This window comes from Oxyura jamaicensis, chromosome 23 (assembly GCF_011077185.1).
Source record: "Oxyura jamaicensis isolate SHBP4307 breed ruddy duck chromosome 23, BPBGC_Ojam_1.0, whole genome shotgun sequence".
NCBI lineage: Eukaryota > Metazoa > Chordata > Aves > Anseriformes > Anatidae > Oxyura > Oxyura jamaicensis.
In genome coordinates, this window is record NC_048915.1 from 5,442,346 (window position 1) to 5,465,682 (window position 23,337).

Below are 23,337 nucleotides of genomic sequence, written 5' to 3' on the forward strand. Positions count from 1 at the left end.
CAAAACATTCTCAGCAATGTGACAGAGGTTTATCACAAACGAGGCCGCAGCGTGCCTTTCCCTGCCTTCTGTTTCTGCCCAGTGTGTGCCGGCGCATAGCAAGCACAGCTGCGGGGCTGGGGGCAGCATGGCATGAGGAACCGGTGGCTCCCAAGCAGGCAGGGGCGTGGGTGGGATGGCCTGACCTGCACGTCTGTGAATTTCTCCAAAAACATCCAGAAGTCCAAAGTGGAATATAGAGACTGAGCCACGCCGCCTTGAGGTGGCCTTGATGGCAGAGGCTGGGTCAAGAGGTCCCTGCTCACCACGCTGCCCTCTGCTCGGGGCCCGGTTCAGCCTTAATGAATTGATCCTTCTGCTCAGTCAAGATGTTTTCTGTTTCTGTCTGCAGGTGACATCGTGAGGTACAGATGTCTGCCTGGCTTTACGTTGATAGGAAATGAAATCCTGACCTGCAAGCTAGGCACCCATCTTCAGTTTGAAGGACCCCCACCCACCTGTGAAGGTAAAGCCTGGGGTCCCAGCGGGGCACCCAAAGCTTTCTCCCCCACAGACTGCTGCAAAAGAGGCAGCAATGGATGGCAGCCGGGGGAGGTTTCCTCACACATACCACGTCCTCAGACCTCCAGGGTCCCACTATTACAAAACCACATAGCAGGGCCTGGTGGGGAGGGGAGTGAGGCACCCCTGTGCAGGGAAAGGCTCCTCTCCCTACCTGCCCTGCAGCACTGGACCCTGTACCTTGTCTATGCTCAGCTACGAGCAAATAGCAATGAGAAATTCACTGGGTGGCTTACTGCAACAGCTCCATGATAAATAACAGGGAGACTTCCTCTCTCTGACAGCTCATGGGGGATTTGCAGGCTCTCCACATATGGGAGGGCTCTGCCTCTTGTTGGGTGCTCCCGAATTACGCCCCAAGGCATGAAGTCAGGAGGTGCTTTAAGCTCGTACTTGCTGAAGGGAGACTGAGTGAAATCTTGCTGAGGGTGACACCCTGCACGTCTGGCTGCCTTTGCGAAGTCATTAAACAGCCACCCGAACGTCCTTACCGTGGGAGGGGGAGGAGGATTCTGCGCTGACAGCTTGCCAGAGATACACGAACAGCCAAAGCAGGGAAGAGCAGGCTGCAGCTAAGTGCGCTCCTCCAGCGAGGTGATCCCGCGAGGAACAGCTTCTCTATTAGTGCCGCAGAATGTATTACATGGGAGAAAAATGAATGCCCCGAGCACACACTGCATTGTACACCTTGCTGCTGCTCAGGAGGGCTCCCAGAGATGTTTCTGTGCTGCCATGTTACCTTATTTATCCTTTGGATTCCTGCTGGTACTTTTGTTCGCTCCAACCGTGATTATTTCATCTACTTCATTCCCTCCTATCTGAACATTTTTACCATATAATAGGATATTTTTCTGTAGCTTTATTCTCTGTGAAATAGCATGAACTGAAGGAGAGAAACGGAGGTCATTCAATTATTTACTGATGGTTGTTAGCCTGGGGGTAAAGGGACTGCTTAAATTACATCTGGCCACCAATTTACAGAGGTCAACAAATCACTGATGGGATTAAGGATTTGGAAAGAATACTCTGTTCTTTCTGGATAGTTCTGACTATTTTCTGTTAATACAAGTACAGCGTTTGCACTGAGTTTTAGAGACAATTATGGATAAATAAAGATCCCTTTCTTTTTATGCTTTCTGCCCACTTTGTGTGTTAGCCTCCTCTCCTTGGGTTTTGTTGCTGGCCTTTTTATTTTGGGTTTTCAGCTGGATTGAATATTTCCAGAATTCCACTGAATGGGCTCTAGTGCTTAGAGAAAGGAGTTGGAGTTGTTATGTCCCAGCTGACAACTCTATGGGTGACCTGGGATAAGCCTCTAGTCCCACACCTTGCTCTACCCCAGGTAATAAAATTTCCAGGAGCTGCCAAGGGAGCGTTTTGTAACTTGAGGATAGGTGTTTGGTTGCAGTGCCATCTACTTTGAAAGACATGAAATGATGCAAAGACGGTTGAAGGTTTTTGTTTGGGTAGCTGCTTTTTGCTCCTTCCTTTGAATGTGGTAATTGATCAAATTTGCAGAAATAGGGCATGCTTCAGTCAGAGCCTGTTTCAGCATCTGGAGACTCTGTGAACCACAAGGATCTTGGTGTCCAGTCAAAGTATGTGGGTGGCAGCTGTGCTCTATCTTGACCTGGCTTATGAAGATAGACCTTCTGGGCCATAGTAACTTGTGTTTCCTTCCTTACTTCACAAGAAAGAAAGATTTTTCTGTGGTCTCTCCTTCATGCTCCCTTCAGTGCCTTGCCCGATGAATGAGGTTATGACAGACTCCACCGGCGTGATCCTCAGCCAGAGCTTCCTGGGAAGTTACCCCCACTTTCAGACCTGTTCTTGGGTGGTCAAGGTAGAGCCCGGATATAACATCTCCCTCACCATCGAGTATTTCCTCAGTGAGAAGCAATACGACGAGTTTGAAATCTTTGATGGTAAGAGATTTGCTAGTTTGACTTGCTTGGTAGCAGAGGGGAAAGGAAAGACACAGCAGAGGTGTTAGTTGTTAATCTCTGTTCCCAGGGCACTGTGAGGAGAGTTTCCCAACACCACCTGTAATCTTCCACTGGACTTAAAGAAAGCTCCTCCTAAGTCTCATAGATTCTCTGAATAAGAAAATACCAATTATTTGATTTTCAGATGTCTGTAAAGTATTTTTTCTCTGCTGAAGCTCCTGCGTTTACTGGAGCCAAAGGCATAGTACCTGGAGCAGAAGCCTGGTCTTACTGCAGTCAATGGGTTTTTGTTTGCTGTTGCTTTTCTGGGAGCCAGGTGTATTCTTTGGAGCTCATGTTCACAAAACAAGCACTGAGCATGAGCTGTCATTCCTGGACTCATGGTAAAGTGGAAGCTCTCACACTCCGATTCCAAAAGGCACCTGTTTCTTCTTGCAGAAACAAACCCTGGCACATGAGGGTGTGAGTGACAATTTCTGTATGTCAGCCCTGACTTCTGTTCAATCCCTTCCTCTTTCCTTACAGGTCCCTCTGGCCAGAGCCCACTGCTCTTGTCACTGAGTGGGAACTACTCTGCTCCTCTGACTGTTACCAGCAGTGGGAACAAAGTCTATCTCCGTTGGTCCTCTGATCATGCCTACAACAGAAAAGGCTTCAAAATCCGGTACTTCGGTAAGTACCCAGCAGAGACTACATGCCTCTGCCAAAAACGTGGTCATCTCCTCAGCTAAGGATCTCCACGAAATTGTTGCAGAGGGGCAGAGGCCATCTGTGGTGGCAGAAGGTGCCAAAGTCTGGGAGGGCACAAAATGCTGGCCTTGATCTGAGGCCTCGGCAGGGACTGGTGAAGCTTGGGAAAGCAGGTTTAGTTGCAGCAAAAACTCACAGCTCTGGCTGTGCTTCCTCCATCAGTGTTACGATTCAGAACCAGAATATATAACCATAGACAACTTGGCCCTGGATGCATGAAACCATCCCATGCAATTCACAGTGAACATTCCTGTGTTACTGAACTGTTGTGTCTCTGGCATGATGAGGCCATTTTGAGATGTTTGAAGGTTACCATCACAAAACATAAAAACTTGTGTTAGGAGCTTCCTGGTGCCAGAGACACGACTGACATGTCACTGTGTTACAGCATTTGCAGCAAACTGTTTAAAACACACCATGCCCCAGCCAGGCATTCTGCCACTGCTCTCGGAGGAACAGGACTAGGGAGTCCTGGTTGCTCATTCAGCACAAAACCACTGCCAGATACGGAATGCTTGCTGAGAATTCCTTAAAATGAATTACTATTTTTTGGAACTTAGCAAGCCTTAATTAATGAAAGTTATAAAACTGGGTTGAGAATTTGCCAGCATGTCATAAATAAGTAATGACTTTGCTCAGTAAATGAATTAAGTAATATTTAATTATCAGAAATTACTCTTTATTTCTAGAGCTGAGTGAAGCTTGGATAGTAGCTCTACACTTGTTTCCACTTTGACTTTGTATTTATTTATCACAAGTTCTGTTTCTTGCGCAGCCTTAGGTCATGGTAAGCATTGTGTAAACCCTGAGAACAGGAAGGGGATTTGTCTTGATAGGGTCCATCCAGTGATTTAGTTATTTTTCCTCTGCCCTCCTCTCCAGCTCCGTACTGCAGCCTCCCGCAGCCGCCAGCCCACGGGCTGATTCTCAGCCAGACGGGTCTGCACCCCGGCAGCACAGTTCGCTTCGGATGTGACACGGGCTATCGTCTTGTTGGCCACAGCACCACCACCTGCTCCCAGCACCCCCAAGGCTACTTCCACTGGAACGAAGCAATCCCTCTGTGCCAAGGTGAGAGCCAACAGCAGCATCCTTACAAGGGTACTGGGGAGGACTGAGCAGAATGCAGTAAAAATGAAAAACTATTGTAATTCCCTAATTCCCTTTGAGATCAGGCTTTGAGCTGCAGGTAGGCAGTGAGGGGTGGTCCTCTTATATCCAAGTCCTTGGGAACAGATGAGTAAGGAGTGGAGGGAGTTAACTGCTGAGGAGCAGAGGGTCATTCTCTAGCCTGGGGCAGGTGAGAGAAAGTCCATCTGTGCAAAGGCTACCATTTTAGAAGCATTTGAATTTTCAGGAAAGCCACATCCTCTGCTAAGGTCAAGAGAAGCTGTTGTCTAGAAGTATCTGGAAAAGCTGGCAGGGGTGTGGGTTCCACTGGGATTTAGTGACTGGAATTTCCTTTATTATGTCTGGAAATCGACTTTTAGTTCTTTGTGAGATGAGATTTCTTGGGATTCAGATGGTGCCCAGTTTCTGTCGGCTTTGTAGAAGATTTAGGCATGTAGTTGTTCTTTCCACATCACCTCCTAATCAACCGTAATCATTATGACCTGTCACACTTAGCACATGGCTCCTTGCAGGTATAGGAGAGCAGAGGAAGCAGGGCAGCGTGCACCAGGGGGTTACTTTCACACCATTTTGTCTCTCTATGTGCACTTTCTGATTGCACCTTTTCCTCAATCCACCAATCATCCCTGCTTCTTTGTGTTGATAAAATGCCCATCTTTATTCAGATGAAGCCTTTCAGTGTCTTTGAACATTCATCCATGTTCCAAGGGAACTGAACACTGGGGATTAATATTACATTGGCTTCCCTGGAAACTGGCCAGAGAACAGAGACAGCAGAGGCAAAATCTCGTTGTGCTGTCTGCTTTGTCACCTGGTCCAAACCTTAAGGAAAAGCAGGATTATTTAGTGTGGGGAGTACCACAGAGCCTTGAAAATTCCCCTCTATTCTCCTGAATCACTTAGTGCTTCTTGGTGATGCATGGGCTGCGTGCAGTCCTGCCTCTGAAGGCTTGCTCTGTGATGTGGGTGCTTAAATCCATTCGGAGCCCTCTCAAGGTTGTATTTATTTAAAGGCGAGCGGAAAACAGTAAAGCAAGCCCCTGTCACCCAAAGTGCGATGCCATTGGCAAGCGGGGGGCTGGGAAAATGGGCACGAGCTCAGATAATGATTTAACCTTAGCAGCGAGGCAGGCTGGGGCTGCTGACACCAGCAGATGAACCGCGCAGCAGGCCCGGCACGCGCCAGGGGCTGTCATGGCAACTGCGCCTCGCGAAGCCCTCGTCCAGCGACAGGAATCTCTCTGATGCACAGGGTCTTTTCTTAAGGCAAATCACGTTAATCAAAAATCGGTACCAACGCTGCTAAGTGTTCACTGCCACGTTGTGCTGGGGATGCCACCTGAGCCTTGGGTTCAGTTCCATGACCTGTGTTGACTCCCACGGGGTGCTGTGGTGTGTGGGGAGTGGATTTCAAGCACAGAAGCAGGGACAGGGCAGAGAGAGAGGATGTGTAGGGAGGGTTGTACATGGCTGAGATAGCACCCGAGAGCAGGAATTTAAAGCAGAAACGAGTCCCTGAGCACCAGTACTTCGGCCAGCAGGGAAGGAGTCAGGGCAGGCCTCTCCATTGCCCCCCGTGCCTGGCCTGGAACTGGTGGCACCTGTGGGATTGCTCGCCCCAGGCCCAACTCCATGGGTTCCTTTCCATAACCCCTCGGGGAACGCCACCTCCTTGCTCTGCCCATGTTCACGTCAGAGATCTCAATACTGGCTCATGGTCACCAAGTGCCTGGAGATGGACACAGGAGGCGAGGAGCAGCAACGAGCCCGAGCCGTAGGAGAATTCACGGCAGAGCAGCTCCCCCCCCTGGCCTCGAGCAGTTGATAGCCTGGCTGGCTCGGCTCTCCTTGCCCAGGTCAGCTGCATAAAATTCAGCACATCTCTTTCTTTCACACGGTTCTCGAAGCCAACTGGCAACCTTTTGTTTTGGGCTGTACTCCTTCCTGGTGGCTAGGACCACATGGCAGAGATTTGGGAACTTGATCCACAACACAGCATAAATTGCTCACACAGTCAGCTGCGTCAGGAGGAGAAGAACTGGGGTCCCCGTAAACACATGGCCTAGTTAACAAATGACATTTCCCATAGCTCCCCTCTGCCAGCACATAATCCTCTTCCCCTTCCCGATCCCCTCTGAATAATCTTTACTACGTGCTCTGTCCTAGCTGACATTTATGGAAGCAGCAGAGAATATTCTGCAGGGAACAATCTTGTGTTGGCACAATGGGGGAGAACACAAGATGATCTAATATGCCTTTTCTGTCTCTGCTGCCTATTTTTAAGCTGCTTTGTTTTTGGAATCCCAGCTGCAGATTTGCTTTCATAGCCTCCATCCCTTTTCCTAGCACATTTTCTTCCTGGAGACTGAGCTTTCATATCCCTGAACCCCCACAAGCGCTCCTCTCTCCCCACACACTCAGTGGGTCTCTCCTGGCCAAACGTTGTTTTTGCTTTTCCCCAGGAACAGCTACTCTTTAATCTTTGTTTTCAGTGGATTGCATTGTCCACAATTGGAGCTTCAAAAATGGAGCAAGGTTATTGCCACCCCAAAAATCAAGCTGGACTGTAAATAGGAAGTTACTCATCCTGCACTCTGCTCAGGGATGCCCAATTGCAAGGAAAGGCAGGATCCTGCCATCAGGTGCAGCACGCAGCCCGCTCGGTGCAGCAGTTTGCAGCCTAATGAGCTCTTCCTGACCGATACATCTTCACATTGTAGCCTGACCATCTGCAGGAGGAGGAGAAGGTTACTTCTTTGTTGTTATTTCTGGTGGCCTAATGAACTTTTGAGTCAACTGCCTCTGGCCCACGAGCTCTGTATTATTGCTAACTATCTTTTGTATCAGGGCAAGGCTTATGCAACGGAAAAGCTCTAACTAATCAAGCAGACCACTTCAGAGGCAGGAGGTAGGACTAGCCTGGGGTAGCAATCCCTGCATCGTGAAGAGAAACGAAGGCAAGTGGCAGCTCAGCTTCACTGGCCTGGAGCAAGGCTGGGCCCAGGCTCTCTTTGCTCCCGGTGTCCCTCCATATCAGTCGGTGTCTCAGCCTCCTGGCAGCAAACAGAGGTGATTGATTTTGGTGAGGTGTCAGGCTGGAGGTGAAAACGATTCAGGCCTTGTGCCCCCTTACTCTGTCTGTCCCGCCTGAGAAGTCTGGGCCTGTCCTCGGGGTCAGATGAAAAGAAGTGAGATGTTTCTTGCTGTCATTACCGGGGTCTTGCTGACTTCACATGCTCTCTGCTGACCTCTGAACCAAACTCTTGATGCCAGTGGAAGCTTCCTCATCGTGACCTCTCTCTCCAGCTTCCAGGAGCAGAAGAGAGTTGAGTAGATTAGGCTTTGCTGGGGGCAGTGGCAAGGGAAGGGGCCAGCTCTCTAACCAGCCTCTGTGGCTGGAAGCAACATCAAAGAGTAATAGTAAGAGAACTGCAGGATGGAAGTGAAAGGGTAGGACTTTCCAGGTCTCCTTTTGCCTTAGAACGAAATTGGTATTCAGCGTGGCTGCTTGTCTAGACACCCAGCCTTGTAGAGAGATTCGCCAAGCTCCTTAGCTCGATGAAGTGACATACATGTGATTATCATTTCAACCAGGGATATGCCTGATCGTGCTAATACCAGCCTGCTGAATTACTCACACCTATTAGCAACACCAGCATCTGCAAGGTGCTGCGTAATTGTGCTCCAGGCTGGGGCTCTGGCCCACTCATATAGTAGTAATGGGATAAAAGTGTCTTGGACCATGAGTAGTGGAAAGCTCCGGTGGTTGTGCTGATGATGTACTCAATTTTGGTCTCTCCTTTCAATGTTCGATGGGGATCCATGTTACCAGAACATGCCTTTCCTAATATTGCTGATTTTCTAACACTTTTTTTGTGTGCAGAGGGAATAACAGGAAGGTGAATGTGTGTTCAAGCATCAGCATGTGGCTCAGGAGACATAGGCTCAGCTTCTAGTTCATGTATTAGCTGGGTGAGAGCAGCTCAGGTTGGAATGGTTTCCCTTTTGAGCATTTTAAAAATGCAGATAATTGTTTGGGTTATCTGTTGGACTCTAAAATAGTGGTTGCTAGCAGGCTCTACTCATCTGTGTGCCCTGCAGAGGCTGTTGGCAGCCCCACAGGGGGATTGTCTTGCAGGGGCAGCTTTACACATCCCAGCCTTTGCCATTCTGTGCCTGTCCAGATAGATTGGCTGTGGTCTCCATCCCAAGCAAGATGGGCATGCCCCACAGCCAAGCCTCAAAGAGAGGGATGGGAACCTGCGTGTTGTTTTTGGAGGCAAATCTGGATTTGGCTTCCCAGCTCTTCCAAATGCTGATAAAAGCAGCACAGGTTCAAGTGACAGACTCCCAGTGCTGGTTTTCCTAGCAGTAGGGAAGAGGGCAGCAGGGATTGCGATGTCTCATGAAACTCTTGCAGCATAAATGAACGTGATCCTGGTCTGCCTGTATCTGGTTGTTGCCTGCATTTCTGTGACCTGGCTGGCCCCTTTCTGCCCTGTTTGGCCACAGGGTGAGGATCTCAGGAGGCGTGGTGCAGAGCTTCTCTGAAGAGCTGCTGTCTTGAGCAGCCGTTTGGCATTGTGCCTGTTTGAGTTTTCCCCCTGAATTTCCCCCTTACCTTCTCAGTCATAGTGCTAAATTTAGCCCTCCTTCTGGCACTACATAATTAAAGAATTTGCTGCCTTCTGTAATCCAGAAGTGCTGTTGGAAAAGGGATTCAGGTTGTCACTTCTGTGGGATGTAAATACAAAACATTATTGCTATCTAATCCTTTATCTCTGTGTGAAAACTTCTGAATACTGTGTTGATGCACTTTGTGTTACCGATGATAGAGAAAATATGAGCCAGCGTCTCTTCCAGCAGATATCGGTATACAGTGTTGGCTTTGCTGTTACTGCAGTGATGCAAAGGAGGTGAAAATCTGATCCTCTGAAAGCGGGCATTCATTGCAGCTCCTGGGGTTCAATGGGGTGCTGGAGCTTTTGCAAATAGGCGAGCTTTGTAGCTGGGGTTTCAGCTCACTTATCACAAATCCATGATCATATTGGAAGCTGACTGATTTCTCAGCTGTTTTTTCCCTTCCTCCTTCCCAGCTCTTTCCTGTGGCGTTCCCAGAGCACCAAAGAACGGCATCGTCTTTGGCAAGGAGTACACAGTGGGTACGAAAGCTATGTACCACTGCAACCAGGGCTTTCAGCTGCAGCCTGGGGAGGAGCCCAGCACCGAGTGCCTGCAGGCAGGGCAGTGGAGTAACGGCAACCAGCCCCCACAGTGCGTGGGTGAGTGGTGGCACCCCGGGGCCATGCCACGGGGAATTTGGGAAGCCCCTTCAGTAATATCTTCTGCCTCCTAGGTACAGTATTTAGGACATCAGATTTCTAATCCTGTGCAACTTGTGTCTGGTGCCCCCTCTCGTGGTGCCTTGTTTTCCCACCTGTAAAATGGAGATGCTAGAACTGGCCCCCTTGTTAAAAAGCCAACACACTCACTGAAATGCCCCAAAGTACCCTAGAGTTAAACATTTATTAATGCTTTGTCTCCTTTCTCTCCCCCGACTCACCACATTTGTCTGCTTTTAGCTGTCACCTGTCCCGATATCAACAGCATCGCAGTTGAGCACGGTCGGTGGCGGCTGACCTACGAGATCCAGTACCACTACAACGCCCAGCTCATGCTCATCTGTGACCCGGGCTACTACTACACAGGCCAGCGGGTCATCAGGTGCCAAGCCAACGGGAAGTGGAGCATAGGCGAACCGATGCCGACCTGTAAAAGTAAGAGCAGTGAAGCTCAGGAGCCGTGCTAGGGGCAGGCCAGCCGTGCGGGATGTTGCGCAGGGAACATGCTTTCTGTTTGCCATTCAGCAGGTGTGCAAGCTCTGCTGTGTGCATGCAAGCATGCCACAACCCTGGCTGCTCATGGCAGTGTCTGAGCGCATGGGTGCAGAACTGCTCTGGTGGAAGAGAGTTTGGAGGAAGGGAGAGGTCATCTATTGATCTGATTCTTGAATTAATCTAAACGCTTCCACAAGAACTCGAGCACATTAGCTCATCTGTTGCTGTCAGGTCCCAGCAGCTTCACTGTCACTGGTGCCAGATGCTCTGAAGTTTGCTTTTAAGAAAGAAAATAAAAAATTCTGATTTAAGACCTAACCTCTTCCAATGTGATGCAAATGCCAAGTTTACGAGGCTAACAGTGTCACCTGTAAATCAAAAGCACCCTTGGCAAACAAGCGGCTCTCAGTCGTTCTGACATGACTTGGATCTTTTCTTTTGTCAAAGGTGGAGTTTTTTTTCTCAAGAGTGCAGACAGAGGCAGAAAAAATTCTCCTTCAGAATGGCAGCTTTCCCTTCCCTCCTGGCTCTCTTTGTTTCTAGAGATGCAACTGCCAGCTTCAGTGACAGATGTAGTTTTACCCCTGCTAGCTCTTCAGCCAGATCCAGGAGCGTGAGCCTGACCCCATTTTATTTCTTCAGCGTTATTGCCACATAAATTCAAATGACAGGAACTTGGCAATGCACTAAGGTCAGAAGAACCCAGCGTGAGTCTGTTTTCTTGCTGAGTGTGAAAGCTCCCAGAGGGTTTGCAGATCTTTTAGGTAGATAAAATAAAGAGCTGAACTTTGTGGCTGGAGCTGCATGTGCAATGGCTCCTGGCCAAGCTCCAGCTGTACCTGCGGGAGTTGGATCCCTGGGCTTTCCGCTGGGTGTCTCCTGAGGGTTTGATCTGTAGACTTCAACCCTGTCCTGGAAGTCACTGTGCCAGAAAAAGCACAGAGGCCTCTGAGTGTCACATTCTAGTTTGAAAGCACCCATGAATTTTGTGCCATTTTGTGGGTTTTCTGAAAGTCGTTGCTTGACAGCTATGTCTGGCAATGGGTTAATAATAGAAATATCCCTGTATTAAAAACTTCCTGTGTGAAAAGCTTCTCTAATTTCTTCCTAGCCAGTCTTATCTTTATGACTTCACTCATGTCCTGAAGCATAATTTTTAGGAGTGCTTATATTTGTCAGCTCATGTTACGTGACTGAATTGTTGTTCTGCATGTTTAATAATGTTCTGCACTATTTAATAATCTTTCCTACTCATTTTGGCTTTAATAATGACTGGTGGTGATAAGTGGCTGCACTTCTATAAAAAAAAAAAAAAAAAAAAAAGACAACAACAAAACCAACTATCTCCCTGTCCGTTCTCTCTTACTGTAATTCGGGATCTCTTTCAGTTATCTCTTGTGGAGATCTGCCAACTCCTCCTAACGGCAACAAGATCGGCACGCTGACCAGCTACGGTGCCACAGCCATCTTCTCCTGCAATACTGGCTACACCCTGGTAGGGTCCCGCGTGCGGGAGTGCATGGCCAACGGACTTTGGAGTGGAGCCGAAGTGAAATGTCTGGGTATGTGTGGAGCATCTGTGATGTGGTGGTGAAAGAGTCCTGATGGCGTTTCAGGAGGGAACGGGGATTTTGGATGCTGATTAAAGAAGGAAGCCAAGTGAGGACTCAGTGCTCCTGAAACATTAGGGTGTTCAGTAAATAGAAAAAGGAAGCAGACTTGGATTCTGTACTGCTCAGTAGATGTGAGATGTTTTGAGATTGGAGAGGAGAGCTTTAAAAATGATATGTTGTTTTTGCTGCTGCTCTGCTTTTATTTATTACTGCAGAGACTCAAATTCAGATCCAGCCAGACAGTCAGGTCGGTGTGTGATGACTTCAGGAGGGGCAGGCATGAGCTCTCAGTGATTCTCCTTGTCTCCCTCCTGCAGCTGGGCACTGCGGTGTTCCCAGTCCCATCGTCAACGGGCAGATCAATGGGGAGAATTACAACTACCGCGGCAGCGTGGTTTATCAGTGCAACCCCGGCTTCCGCCTGATCGGGATGTCTGTGCGCATCTGCCAGCAGGACCACCACTGGTCTGGGAAGACTCCTGTCTGTGTGCGTAAGTATGTGGTCAGATTTCTTTAGCCCTGGTTATGGGCAGAGGACAAGAGCACACGCAAAGGCTGTTGTTTAGTTTACAGAAAGAAAAAGTAATGTAAGCAATGAAAAAATGGAGTAGGGGGACCAGCCAGTCCAGGTTTTCACTCAGCTAAGAAATGCTTGTCCCCCAGACTGTTGCTGCAGAAGGGTGGATGGGAGGAGAGTTCAGCTTTATTCGTAGCTCCTTCCTCTGAAATATTCCTCATTTAAATGAGTGCTGTCAGGTTGGCAGCATCAGCTGAGTTCACTCCCTCCCCTCTGTGCAAAGCTGGCCCTTCCCGTTCAGCCTCGCATGTTGCTGGCAGCTCTGGGTCCATACCAGGTCTCTCTATAACTGAGCAGCAATCTCTGGCACTGGTAATATATACTCAAAAGGCAGTTACAAAAATGGCACTGGGGAAGCTGGAGAAATGCAGTCAGGTTTCCAAAAGTGCTTTTGCTTGGAAGTGAGCCTGTTATTTCTCAGGATAGTCCAAAGATGAAACGGGTTCCAATTGTGCTGGGAACAAATCTGGAGTGGATTCCTGTAGGCAACCACCCTTGTTTTGTGGAAGAGCAACTCATGGGTTTTCAGGTTCCTGTGCTCATTTTTCTGCTTCTCTTGCAGCATTTCACACCTGGGCTGCACAAGGTTGCGGGCCCAGAGTGAGTGCATAGTGCACAAGCATCCCTGGGGTTTGTGTAGGAGAGAGCTGAGGCATGGCAGGAACGGCAACTCTGCGTTTTTGGCTGTTTTGCTTCTTGCCTCTGCTCTGTGAATTCTACCTTTTTTGTTGTGTTTTGTGTGCTGAATTTCTAATGGGTGAGCTCAGTTGAAGGTGTAGTTTCTGAGGAGAGTTTATCAGAGTGTGGGGAGGTGAAAGGCAGACATCGTCCCCAGCAAGCACACCGCTGTTATCCCCTTCTTTGAGACCCATGCTCTGTGCCAGAGGAAAGCCAGCCTCTCTCTCTTCGTCTGATCCACATTCATGAGTCACCTTGCACAACCTGCTCATTTATCTTTCCAGTAAATAAGCTAATTAAGTAAGTCTCTAGAGCTCTAACTAAGGTGTTAATAAGTTTAAGCATCTTATCAGTGGACAGTGCATTCCCTGCATTTCATATCATGATTCTCCAGGTGTTTATGTCCAACCTCTCATGTCTGGGTTAGGGTTTTACGTGCAGAGGCACAATAGTAACAGCAAGATACGAAGTAAGGAATGACCCGCAAATCAATGAATATGCAGATTCCTGCCTAAAAATAAGAAACAGACTCAAGCTGTAAAGGTTAGCAGGGGCTCCTAAAATTGGAAGTGTTCATGTCTAGGATTCTGCATAAGGCTTTTAGGGAAAGAATTATTGGGAAGGCTGTCCCCGGTTCTGTAGGCAGGTGTGAATTACTCCAGTGTCTGAGGATGCTCTGCTGAAAACGTTTTAATTCACTTTTACCTGCCAAGTACATACACAGTAACCTTGGACCAGGAAATCATATTGATAGAGGTCTTCCTGCTGTCAGGCAGATTCATGGAAATGCAGGATTTTCTAAACATCCATTTTCTTGGATCATCTTGTTCCTTTCAGGAAGGACCAAACCCTTTAGAACAAAGCCCATCTGTATCTGTCTTCTGACTACTGAGCCATCTTTCCACTACTCGGCTCGTTCGTATGCAGTGCCTTTGCTCAGCACTGCTTTGTGCTGGCTTCTGATTCTGGCACCTACAAGCCTACCAAGCTTTTGTGCAGAAACCTATAAAGGTGTCTTGTGAAGAAGCTGGCCTTGAAGTTATTACACTACATTAGGCCTTATGGATAACATAAATTTAATGTCATTAAAGCAGACCACTCTTGAGCTCTGAAATTAGATGGATTGTGGCTTTATTGCTTCTGAATAAGCTCAGGGTACTATGTGTTACCGCATTATAATTTCCTACCATCCTGATATTTTCTCTTTAAGCCTGCTACAGTTGCTTGCTCTATGTGAACTGGTCTTTTTGATCCATGCCAACTGGAGGGAGTCTTTTTTTTCTGGGAAAGATTCCATCATCTATTTCAAAACCTGCATAATTGTATTCAGAAGTACCTCGGAGAACCTGACATCTGCTTCCTGTAGTACCAAAATGCTGTCTTGCTTCATATTTTTTTAAACCTGTACCTGTCACCAGCTTGCATAAGGAATAAATTCCTGTCCCTGTGGTATAGTCCAGCCCAGGCAGTCAAATGTGTTATGGATCTTTTGTGGGAATTTCATCTTCCCCTCTGGCTTCCAGTTTTGGCAGCCGTACAGCTAAACTGCTGGACTTTTACTGATGGACCATTACCTGTTTCAGCATGACAGTAATCAATATTGGTTTGTCTTCATCTGTCAGAAGATGTTGCATTCCTTAAGCAGCCAGAAAGCTTTTTATGGAGCATCCTGACATTTCTTTTGCTGTGCTCAAAGCGAAGGTCTCCAGGCTTCACTCGAAGCAAGGATTGTGTCCTCCCATCCACACCCGCTTCTGACAAGGAGCCAGCAGGGTGGCCCAGGCAAAAGTGCTTTAAATGTCAGCATTGCCAGTGCTCAATGCTGCTCAGCTCCTGCTGCTCCAGTCCCTGCACCTTCCCTACCTGCAGCTGCCCTGGGGACTTGGAGTGACTCTGAGCAGGGCCCTTCAGCTCTGCACCTCTTTGCTGGCCTGAGCTGACATCAGCCACAGGAAAAAGAACTACACAGAAATCCTCATTATAGGGATTTAGTTACAAAGGTTTCCCCCTGAAGTTGTTCAGACTTGAGAAGGAAGATATAAGCTTTTTAGGCCACATGTTAGAAACCTGATTTTTCTCATTTTTTTCTCTCTTTTTACTATCCCTCCAGGTGTAACTTTATACTGCAGTGAGCATACATCTGACTTACACCAGGGAGGGGGAGGAAAACATCAGGTTTCATGGCTGCGTGTGCAATGCCCAGGGTAATGTAAGGCAATAGATTAATAGCAGTAGCCAGGATTTTTGAAGAGGAGCTCTAGGGATTTACAGTATAAGTCAGTGAAATGCTAGCACTCAGCTGCTTAGAGAGGGGTTCAGAGAATTTCTTATGCCAGTAAAATGAACAAAGGTACCATATCCTCAGCTTGATTCAGTATTTCAGCAGAGCAGGGCACAGATCTTTGAAGTCAGTGTGGGTTTCGGAGTAGATGTGGGTTTTTTCCATGGTTGCCCTTCTTGTTTCTTTTTTATTTTTTTTCCCCCACTGGATAATCCACGTTCTTCCAGGCAGAGAAGTAACATCTCCAATTTCTGATTGTAGCCATCACCTGCGGCCACCCTGGCAACCCTGCCAATGGCTTGACCCAAGGGAGTCAGTTCAACCTGAACGATGTGGCCAAGTTTGTGTGCAACACTGGGTACCATCTGGAAGGGGCATCACAGTCCCAGTGCCTGGCCAACGGGCAGTGGAGCAGCAGCCTGCCTGCCTGCCGAGGTAAGTCAACTGCTGCCACCCCCTAGGCTGCTCGGGCTTCATCCTCTGTGCACCTCCCTCGTTATTACTCTGGGTTCCTGAAATCCAGCCTGACACTAGCATAAATTCATCTGTAAAACATCCTCGTTCCTCAGGAATGTGCAAGTGATGCTTGAATTCCGAGGGCTGGTTTAAATGTAACAAACCTGATTTTCTCTTGGGCTTCACATAAAGCTCTTAATGGGCCCTGCCCAGCCTCTGCATCCTCCAAGACATTGAATTATTTGCTGTAAGTGGGGAATACAAAAGAAAACATCAAGCCAGACCCTTAGTAGAGATCCTTCTGGTAACCCTAGACCAGTTTACTCAAAGCAAATACTTTGGTCTTTGCTGCAGAGCCCCTTTCCTTACAGGCTGCCCTACTTCCACTGGTATTAGCACTCGTGTTCACTTACCAAATTCCCTTCCCTCCCTGCACTCCCTTCATCTGTATTCCATTAATGAAGTACCTCTCTCGATACTCTTGCTGTGTTGGTCAAGAAATCAGCCCTTCCCAGTTGGCTGATGCAAGCCCTGATTTGGGACCAGAGAGGAATGCTCTGCTGCTGAGCTTCATGTGGCAGGGCAGGAGCCTGTAGGATGGCCTCTCCTCTCTTTTTACTTTTAATAAAGACTTTTTCTATTTCTGCCCCCAAAGAATCTTAAAAAAAAAAAAAAAAAAAAAAAAAAAAAAACTATGGAATATGTGATGAATACGTGATTTGCAGTTTCTTCCCCTTTTCCTGCTCATTTCTGAAGAATCCTTTGTTCTTTGTTACACCCTTTGTTTTGTATTTTTTTGTTGTTTGTTTGCAGTTATAAACTGTACTGACCCCGGGCACCTGGAAAACAGCATCCGTCAAGTGCAGCCAAGTGGTCCTCACAGATTCAGCTTTGGAACAACTGTCTCATATCAGTGCAGCCATGGATATTACTTATTGGGTACCCATGTACTGACCTGTCAGGGGGATGGCACTTGGGACCGTGCCCTCCCACAGTGTCTTTGTAAGTTCTCCGGAATAATACCCATTTTGTCAGGGTGTTGGGTCCTACTCCACAAACCCACCACAGGTTTTTCTCCTGAGTAGTTCTCCTGTTGCTTAAGCTGAATGGTTATGTCAAAAGTCTGGATCCAGAGCCCTTTGTGATCCATGGGAACCTTTCCATATGTTTCTCTGGGCTCTGGATCCTGCCCACAGAAGGAAAATAAGTGATCAGAGGAGAGAAACCATATTAGACAAGGATTGTTTCCCTCTGCAGGGGAAGGCAGCTTCCTCTGAGTTTTACTGGTTCCGTGGGGCTCCAGCAGAAATAGTGCAGGTAGAGAAGAGAAGCCTTGCTTCTGCACCACAGGCTTTCACAGGAAGCAGCATCAATTAGCCTGACCAAGGACAGAGCATATTTAGCAGCAGCCAGGCATGGCTGAGCTTCCATACACCCACTCATCCCCGTGGCTTTGGAGGAGGGAAATGATGGCGTGGTGGTGAAATACACGCAGCCTTTATGCTGCTGCAAAGCAGGTGGTAAAGAGGATTTGCTTCTTGACTCGTTCTATATTTTTTCTCCCTTAGAGTATCCTTGCCCTTTCTGACATTGCGGTTTGCAGAGGGAATTGGGAGGTTCAGAGCAATGATTTGGTTTAAGGGATATTTCCAATAGTATAGAAGACCTTATGTAGAAAGACACAAAATGCTCTTGCTGGTCGTGTGCTGTAGTAGTAATACCTAATTCAGGAGCTCTTCAGGCATTTTATGAAAGATGTCAGTGGTGTTGCCCTCAGCACATCATGCTGGCCCCGTGCAGGAGGCTCTGTCATGCCCTTGGCATTAGGAGCCAGGGGCTTGGCCCAAAGAGCAGTGCAGAGATGACACCCACAGGTCCGAGTCATTACACAGCATCTCAGGAGTCTCCTGGACATAAAATACTCCAGGAGGAAGAGAAAGTGTTTAGTGTGGTTAGTATTGCACATAGTCCAAAAAAAAAAAAAAAAAAAAAAAAAAGCCACCAGGACTGAGGCCTGGGTTTTGTGGGTTTTGTGCTAGTATTTCCTTCTTGGACACTAAAGCAATTGGGATCTCCTGTCACCTGGCATAACGAATCAGTAAAGCGGTCAGAAAAAGGATCTCCTTAAGTACAAAAATCAGCTGAGCTGTTCCAAAGCCACAACTGTTTCTTTTTTCTTTTTTTTTTTTTCTTTTCTTGTATTATCCTTTGACACTTAGTCATAAAAAGTAGTTTTCGGTACATTTTTCTTTGCTTTTGTTAGCAGCATGCCACCTTCTTGCATTTACAGCGCACTGCATGGGCTGTGGGAATTGACAAGTGATAACCACGTGTTAACACAGCTGCAGGGACTCCAAGGCAGTAGTTTCCTCTAAAAGCTGGGAGCCTGGTATTTTGGGCTTCTCCAGTCCACAGCTGTTCAGCTCAGTAAAAGGGATCTTCTTTCTTCAAATGATGAAAATCCATTGACTTGGAGGATTTGTGGGCATTCTCGAAACTTTGGAAATTCCAGTGAGGTTCACAAATGATTCTCTGATTCATGGGCTTAATAGTTTAAAACAAATAAGAATAATAATGTAAGAGATTCTTGCATGCCTTCGTTTTCTTTCCGTGTCAACCTTAGGATGTGCTCAGTGCTGAAACCCATACCCCTTAAAGGTGTTTATAGCTGGGTATCTAGAATTGCAAGGGACTTTCTAAAACATAAGCCAAGAAGCTTGACAGGCTTGGGCTGAGAATTTTGTCTCATGCCTGCTTTTGAAGAGGAAGTAAAACAGAGCTGATCTCCTTCAAGGGGTGGGAGAGCAAGTCCGGTAAGGAAAGTACATGGGAGCAGAGCCTAATGCATCAGAAGAAACAGTCTTCCTGCTGTGTACATAAATCCTTTAAAAACCTCAGTACTGCCACAGGTTTTAAGCTTAGCTGAGTCTGCTGGAGTATCTGTTATTAAATTGTTAGTTACAGTGTGAGTTTAAGTATTAGCTATCAAACCCATTTCTTTGCAAAGCGTCCTTGGTTTTAGTCACAGCTCTGCACCAATATATTTCAACGCCCACATGCCCAAACATAAGCGTGCTCTCCTTTTTATTGAAACATACATCATGTTTTCTACCTAATGCCAGTATTTGTATTTTTAGACTCTAGCGGAGGGAGAGAACATATCCGTTACGGATGCTTTCCTTCAGAAACCAAACGATGCATGGTCTTTACACTGAGGATCCTCACCCAAACCTGTCTAGTAGTCCCTAGATCTGTTGATACATTTGTCAACACCTTCACTGTCTCCACTTTGATTGCCAAGCTAAAGTAAACCTATTAATTATTATTAGCAGTGGGGGTTGTTTTTTGGGGTGTCTTTTTTTTTTTTTTTTTTTTTTACTAGTAATGGCTGAGCGAGCAGTGCTCCTTATCTGCCAAGATAATTTCCTCAGATGTGACATAGCATCAAGTAATCGATTACAGCTCTGTGTCGACAGCACGTGGCACTGCCGGCTGTGGATGGGGATGAGGGTGTGCATGGAGATACTCGTGTTTAAGAAGGGATGGGTCCCCAAGGAACCTGCAAAATGCCCGTCAGTGTCAGGAGTAGATATTTATGCCCAAACCCTTGGCAGTTCTTGCAGGAGCAGCATGTGTCCCCCACAAGGATGCAGTACGAGGTCTGCTGTGCCATACCTGCGCTCTGCCATGAGCCCATCACTGGGGCTGGGCACAGCTATTTGGTGGGCTCAGGCTGCTCTGGGGCAGATGTTTGGGTTTTGAGCTGCCAAGATCCCAGGTAGCAACCTCGAATACACGGGGCCTTGCTGTGTACCTGCTCTGTCTGCCTCTGAACATGTCCCACAGGCAGTTCCCCCGTGGCTGAAGCTGTCCCATCTGTCTCTTGCAGTGGTCTCTTGTGGGCACCCGGGCTCCCCGCCGCATGCCCAGATCTCAGGTGACAAGTACACCGTCGGCTCCGTGGTCCGGTACAGCTGCCTCGGGAAGCGGACTCTGATCGGCAACTCCACTCGCATGTGCCAGCTCGACGGGCGCTGGAGCGGCTCCCTGCCGCACTGCTCAGGTGAGCTGCACTCGGGACAGGAGGAGATGGCACAGTCCTGTCCCTCGCAGCATGAAGAGCACTGTTGCTCCTTGTCCTTCAAGGGGGCAGCCTGACAGGCTTTGCTGAGCCGGAGAAATGTGTGTGTGCTACAGAGATTTTGGATCGTGGAATACTGAAAATCACTGTCTCAGCTATCCAGTCTCCTGCAACTTGGATGATAAGCACTGGCAGAGAGCAAACCACTAAGCTTGCAACAGGAGGAATAAATCACTGCAGCAAATGTTTGTGGCAGGAGGTGTGCTGCAGCCTGCTGGTTACAGTTTTCTCCATGCAGAGTCTGTACAGGGTGAACGTGTCTTATGAAAAATCGGGTCCGTGCATCCTAACTCCAGCATCTGACCCTTTTGCGCATGCGTTCCAGTAAAAGAGCACATGTGGCACCTTTCCAAGGCCCAACATCTGCTGTTATAGCACCGTAGCTGTCCCAGGTCTCAGTACTTCAGCTGGGAGCAGTTTGGCCTCAGAATTCCCTCCTTGCTCCCATGCCAGTGAGAAAGGGTCTTGCATTGAAAACATCCTGATAAGTAAAAATGTCCCTGATGAGATAGGTCAAAGTTGTGTGGGATACAAAGAGAGACCCTTGCCAAGCCTTCCTGAAATCAGGGCATTGGGATCTCATCTGATGGCCTCCACTGGAAGGGAAGAAGCTGAATAATTGGCAGGATGCTGTACAAACCCTCTCTGTGCCATCCTGTCACTCAGTCCTTGAAGAGCACAGATACAGACAAAATAAGAACTTAGCTGGAGCAAAGCAGTTGGGACAAGTGTTAATTTTTAATTGTACCACTTAGATTTAGCAGCTGCTCTTGACCAAATTTAACCTCTGCTTTGGAAGGGAAAAAGCAATGAGGCAGAGTCATCCTCATACTCAGAAGCTGTATCTGCAGAGCAGAGTTCCTGATATGTAGCTGCTTGGAAGGGTTTTCTGCTCTAATTCGTCCCTTTTCCCCGTGTGGTTTTCACTGTCACTCCAGTCATCTTTTTGGGTGGATTTTTGGGACGTTCAGCATTACTCTGACTAGTTCCTCCTGACGCCTGTTGTGTGATTTTTCTGAACAACTTTGTGGAGGCAGCTTTAGACTAGTGCTGACTGTACCTGACGGGTCCTCTCTGAGCTGGGGCCCAGTGAACACCCAGTGCCTCAGAACCGGGATCTCCACCCAACAGCCTGGGGAAGGAGTCCTCTTTTACCCCAAACTCAGGGGGTAAAATTACCAAAGCAGTGAAGAACGAAGCCTTTAGTTGTGTTCCTCTATTTTAACTGTAACAAGAACACAATCTCTAGCCCAGAGCCTTATTCCCCAGTGCCTCCCCAGTGCAAGTCCTTGCTGGAAGCTGGAGCAGGAAGGGCAGAGACTCATGTCTTCTCTGCCTTTTGCTCAGGGGAGGTTTTTCAAGGCCCCTTTCCCAACCCAGGGTGGAGGCTGGGAGCTCAGATTGTCTCTGTTGTGCGCCAAAGATCCCTACTGTCTGATGGCAACTCCTGCACAGCGAAACAAAAGATTTTGATATAAGTTGGTATGAAAGAAACTGCTGAGCCTGCAGCGCTTTCCCCCTTCTTTTTAAAAGCAACTGTTTTTCCCAGGTGATGAATATGTTCATTATATTTTACATTGCACGTAACACTGTAAAGGTTGTACCTGCAGCAAAGCACAGAAGGCTTGGGAACTGAGAGCTTCATTGCTAGCTGCAGGAGTGGAGTAGTCTTTCCTGGCTTGGGGGTGGATGCGTTTACACAGATCATTAGCAGAGAAAGCCAAGAACAGGCATACATGGTGTGAGCCTGCATCAGGCAGTAAAGAGGTGGGCATTTCTCCAGCCTGCTTCAGCAAACCCCCACGAGGCATCTGCTACAGCTGCTCCCTTCCTCCTGTCCCCCTAACTTAGAGCCAGCAGCACAAAGTGTTCACAACTTGTACAAGCGGATGGTTCTCAGCTGGATCCCTATCGCCTCTGTGCTCCAAACCCAACAGCTTCTTGTTCTGCAAATACAGTAGGGCTTGCTGAGGTGGCTTGGAGCATGTTGTAATTTCTGCTTGGAGGGAAACCATCCACATGACTGATGCTGGCAACCAGGCTGCTGTCTGCTGGAGCAGCTGCCACGGAAAGCAGGTGCAGCTGGTGAGGACTCCATCTTGAGATTCAGGAGTTAGGGCTGTATTTTGCAACCAGCTTAAAAACAATGCGCTCCCAAAGTCGGGGGACATTTGTGGAACTTGCCCTCTCTGCTAGAAGCCAGTCAGAGAGTTAAATTGTCAGCCACATGATCCAAATCTCTGTGCTTGTCCTCTAACAGTGTGCTATGCAGGGGGGAGAAGGGCCAAGCCCCAAGGCTCACTTACCCTGAAGGTCTTGTGCTCTCTTCTTAACAGGAGGCAGCCAGGGCGTGTGCGGTGACCCCGGGATCCCGTCTCATGGCATTGGGCTGGGAGATGAGTTTGATGTAGACAGCATGGTCCGCTTCAGCTGCGAGCCTGGGTACACGCTCCGGGGTTCATCCGAGAGGACCTGCCAAGCCAACGGCTCCTGGAGCGGCACACAGCCCGAATGTGAAGGTATTTCTGCAACCCCACACCTCCTGTGCCACACCAATACTGCCTCAGGGTCGGCATCCCGGCCAGCCCAGCCCCTCAGTTTGGTTACGAGGCCATTCAGGTTCTTGCCAACATCAGGACTGAGGTACAGGCAGTTAGAGCCCTTGGGCACTGGTCCTCACTTTGGCATCCTCCTGAGAGTGTTGCTCACTGCAAGAATCACAGGCTGAATTTCTTGTTCTGCATCCCACGCCCAACTAGGTGGTCCGTTTTGGCTGCAGATCTGCAGGTTTGGTGCTACTGATTAATTGTTGCTTTATCAAAGAAATGCTTCAGAATGAGTAATGTGAATAGACTCAAACCGCTGTTAAAGCTGGCACTGGCACACGCAAGAGTCATTTACATTAAGCAGAAATGCAAAATGCAAATTATAATCCAGTAAGCATATTTTTGTATTTAAAAAAAACCAAACCCCTTATTTTCCTATTTGAAGGAATCAAGTGAGACCCCATAATCCAATGTAATAAACCCCCAGCCAGATTCTCTGAGCTGTGCTGCTTACTGCTACTGTTTTATAAAAGTGTTTAAAAATCAATTGGGGAAAGAACAAAAGCCAAAATGAGGCAGGATACCAAATGCAAGGAGACCTGGGCAAGTGCTTTTCTCCAGCTGATTTGAAAGCCAAAAGCTCAGAGACAGTTTGCAAATGAATTGGAAATTTATTCCAAATTGATGGAGCTCTTGATTGAAAAGACATTGAATCATGTTATTAATACACTCAGGTCTTGTTTTTTTTTTTATACTTTTTTTTTTTTTTCAGTAGAAAGGCTCTGTTCATTAATCTCAGGATAAATAACCCATCAGGTTC

General features: G+C 47.7%; 1 protein-coding gene across 12 annotated transcripts in view; it reads left to right on the top strand.

Annotated features, from left to right (window-relative positions):
- The window catches only part of CSMD2 (CUB and Sushi multiple domains 2), a 333,924-nt gene that overhangs the window by 286,091 nt on the left and 24,496 nt on the right, over positions 1-23,337 (top strand). For all 12 annotated transcript variants that reach the window (XM_035345331.1, XM_035345329.1, XM_035345327.1 and 9 more), the window contains 12 exons: positions 392-505; positions 2,298-2,486; positions 3,033-3,179; positions 4,140-4,328; positions 9,485-9,670; positions 9,971-10,165; positions 11,614-11,787; positions 12,156-12,329; positions 15,636-15,809; positions 16,644-16,832; positions 19,720-19,893; positions 22,308-22,490. In XM_035345331.1, coding sequence (XP_035201222.1) covers positions 392-505; positions 2,298-2,486; positions 3,033-3,179; positions 4,140-4,328; positions 9,485-9,670; positions 9,971-10,165; positions 11,614-11,787; positions 12,156-12,329; positions 15,636-15,809; positions 16,644-16,832; positions 19,720-19,893; positions 22,308-22,490 — 2,088 coding nt within the window. The remainder of the gene's footprint in view (positions 1-391; positions 506-2,297; positions 2,487-3,032; positions 3,180-4,139; positions 4,329-9,484; positions 9,671-9,970; positions 10,166-11,613; positions 11,788-12,155; positions 12,330-15,635; positions 15,810-16,643; positions 16,833-19,719; positions 19,894-22,307; positions 22,491-23,337) is intronic.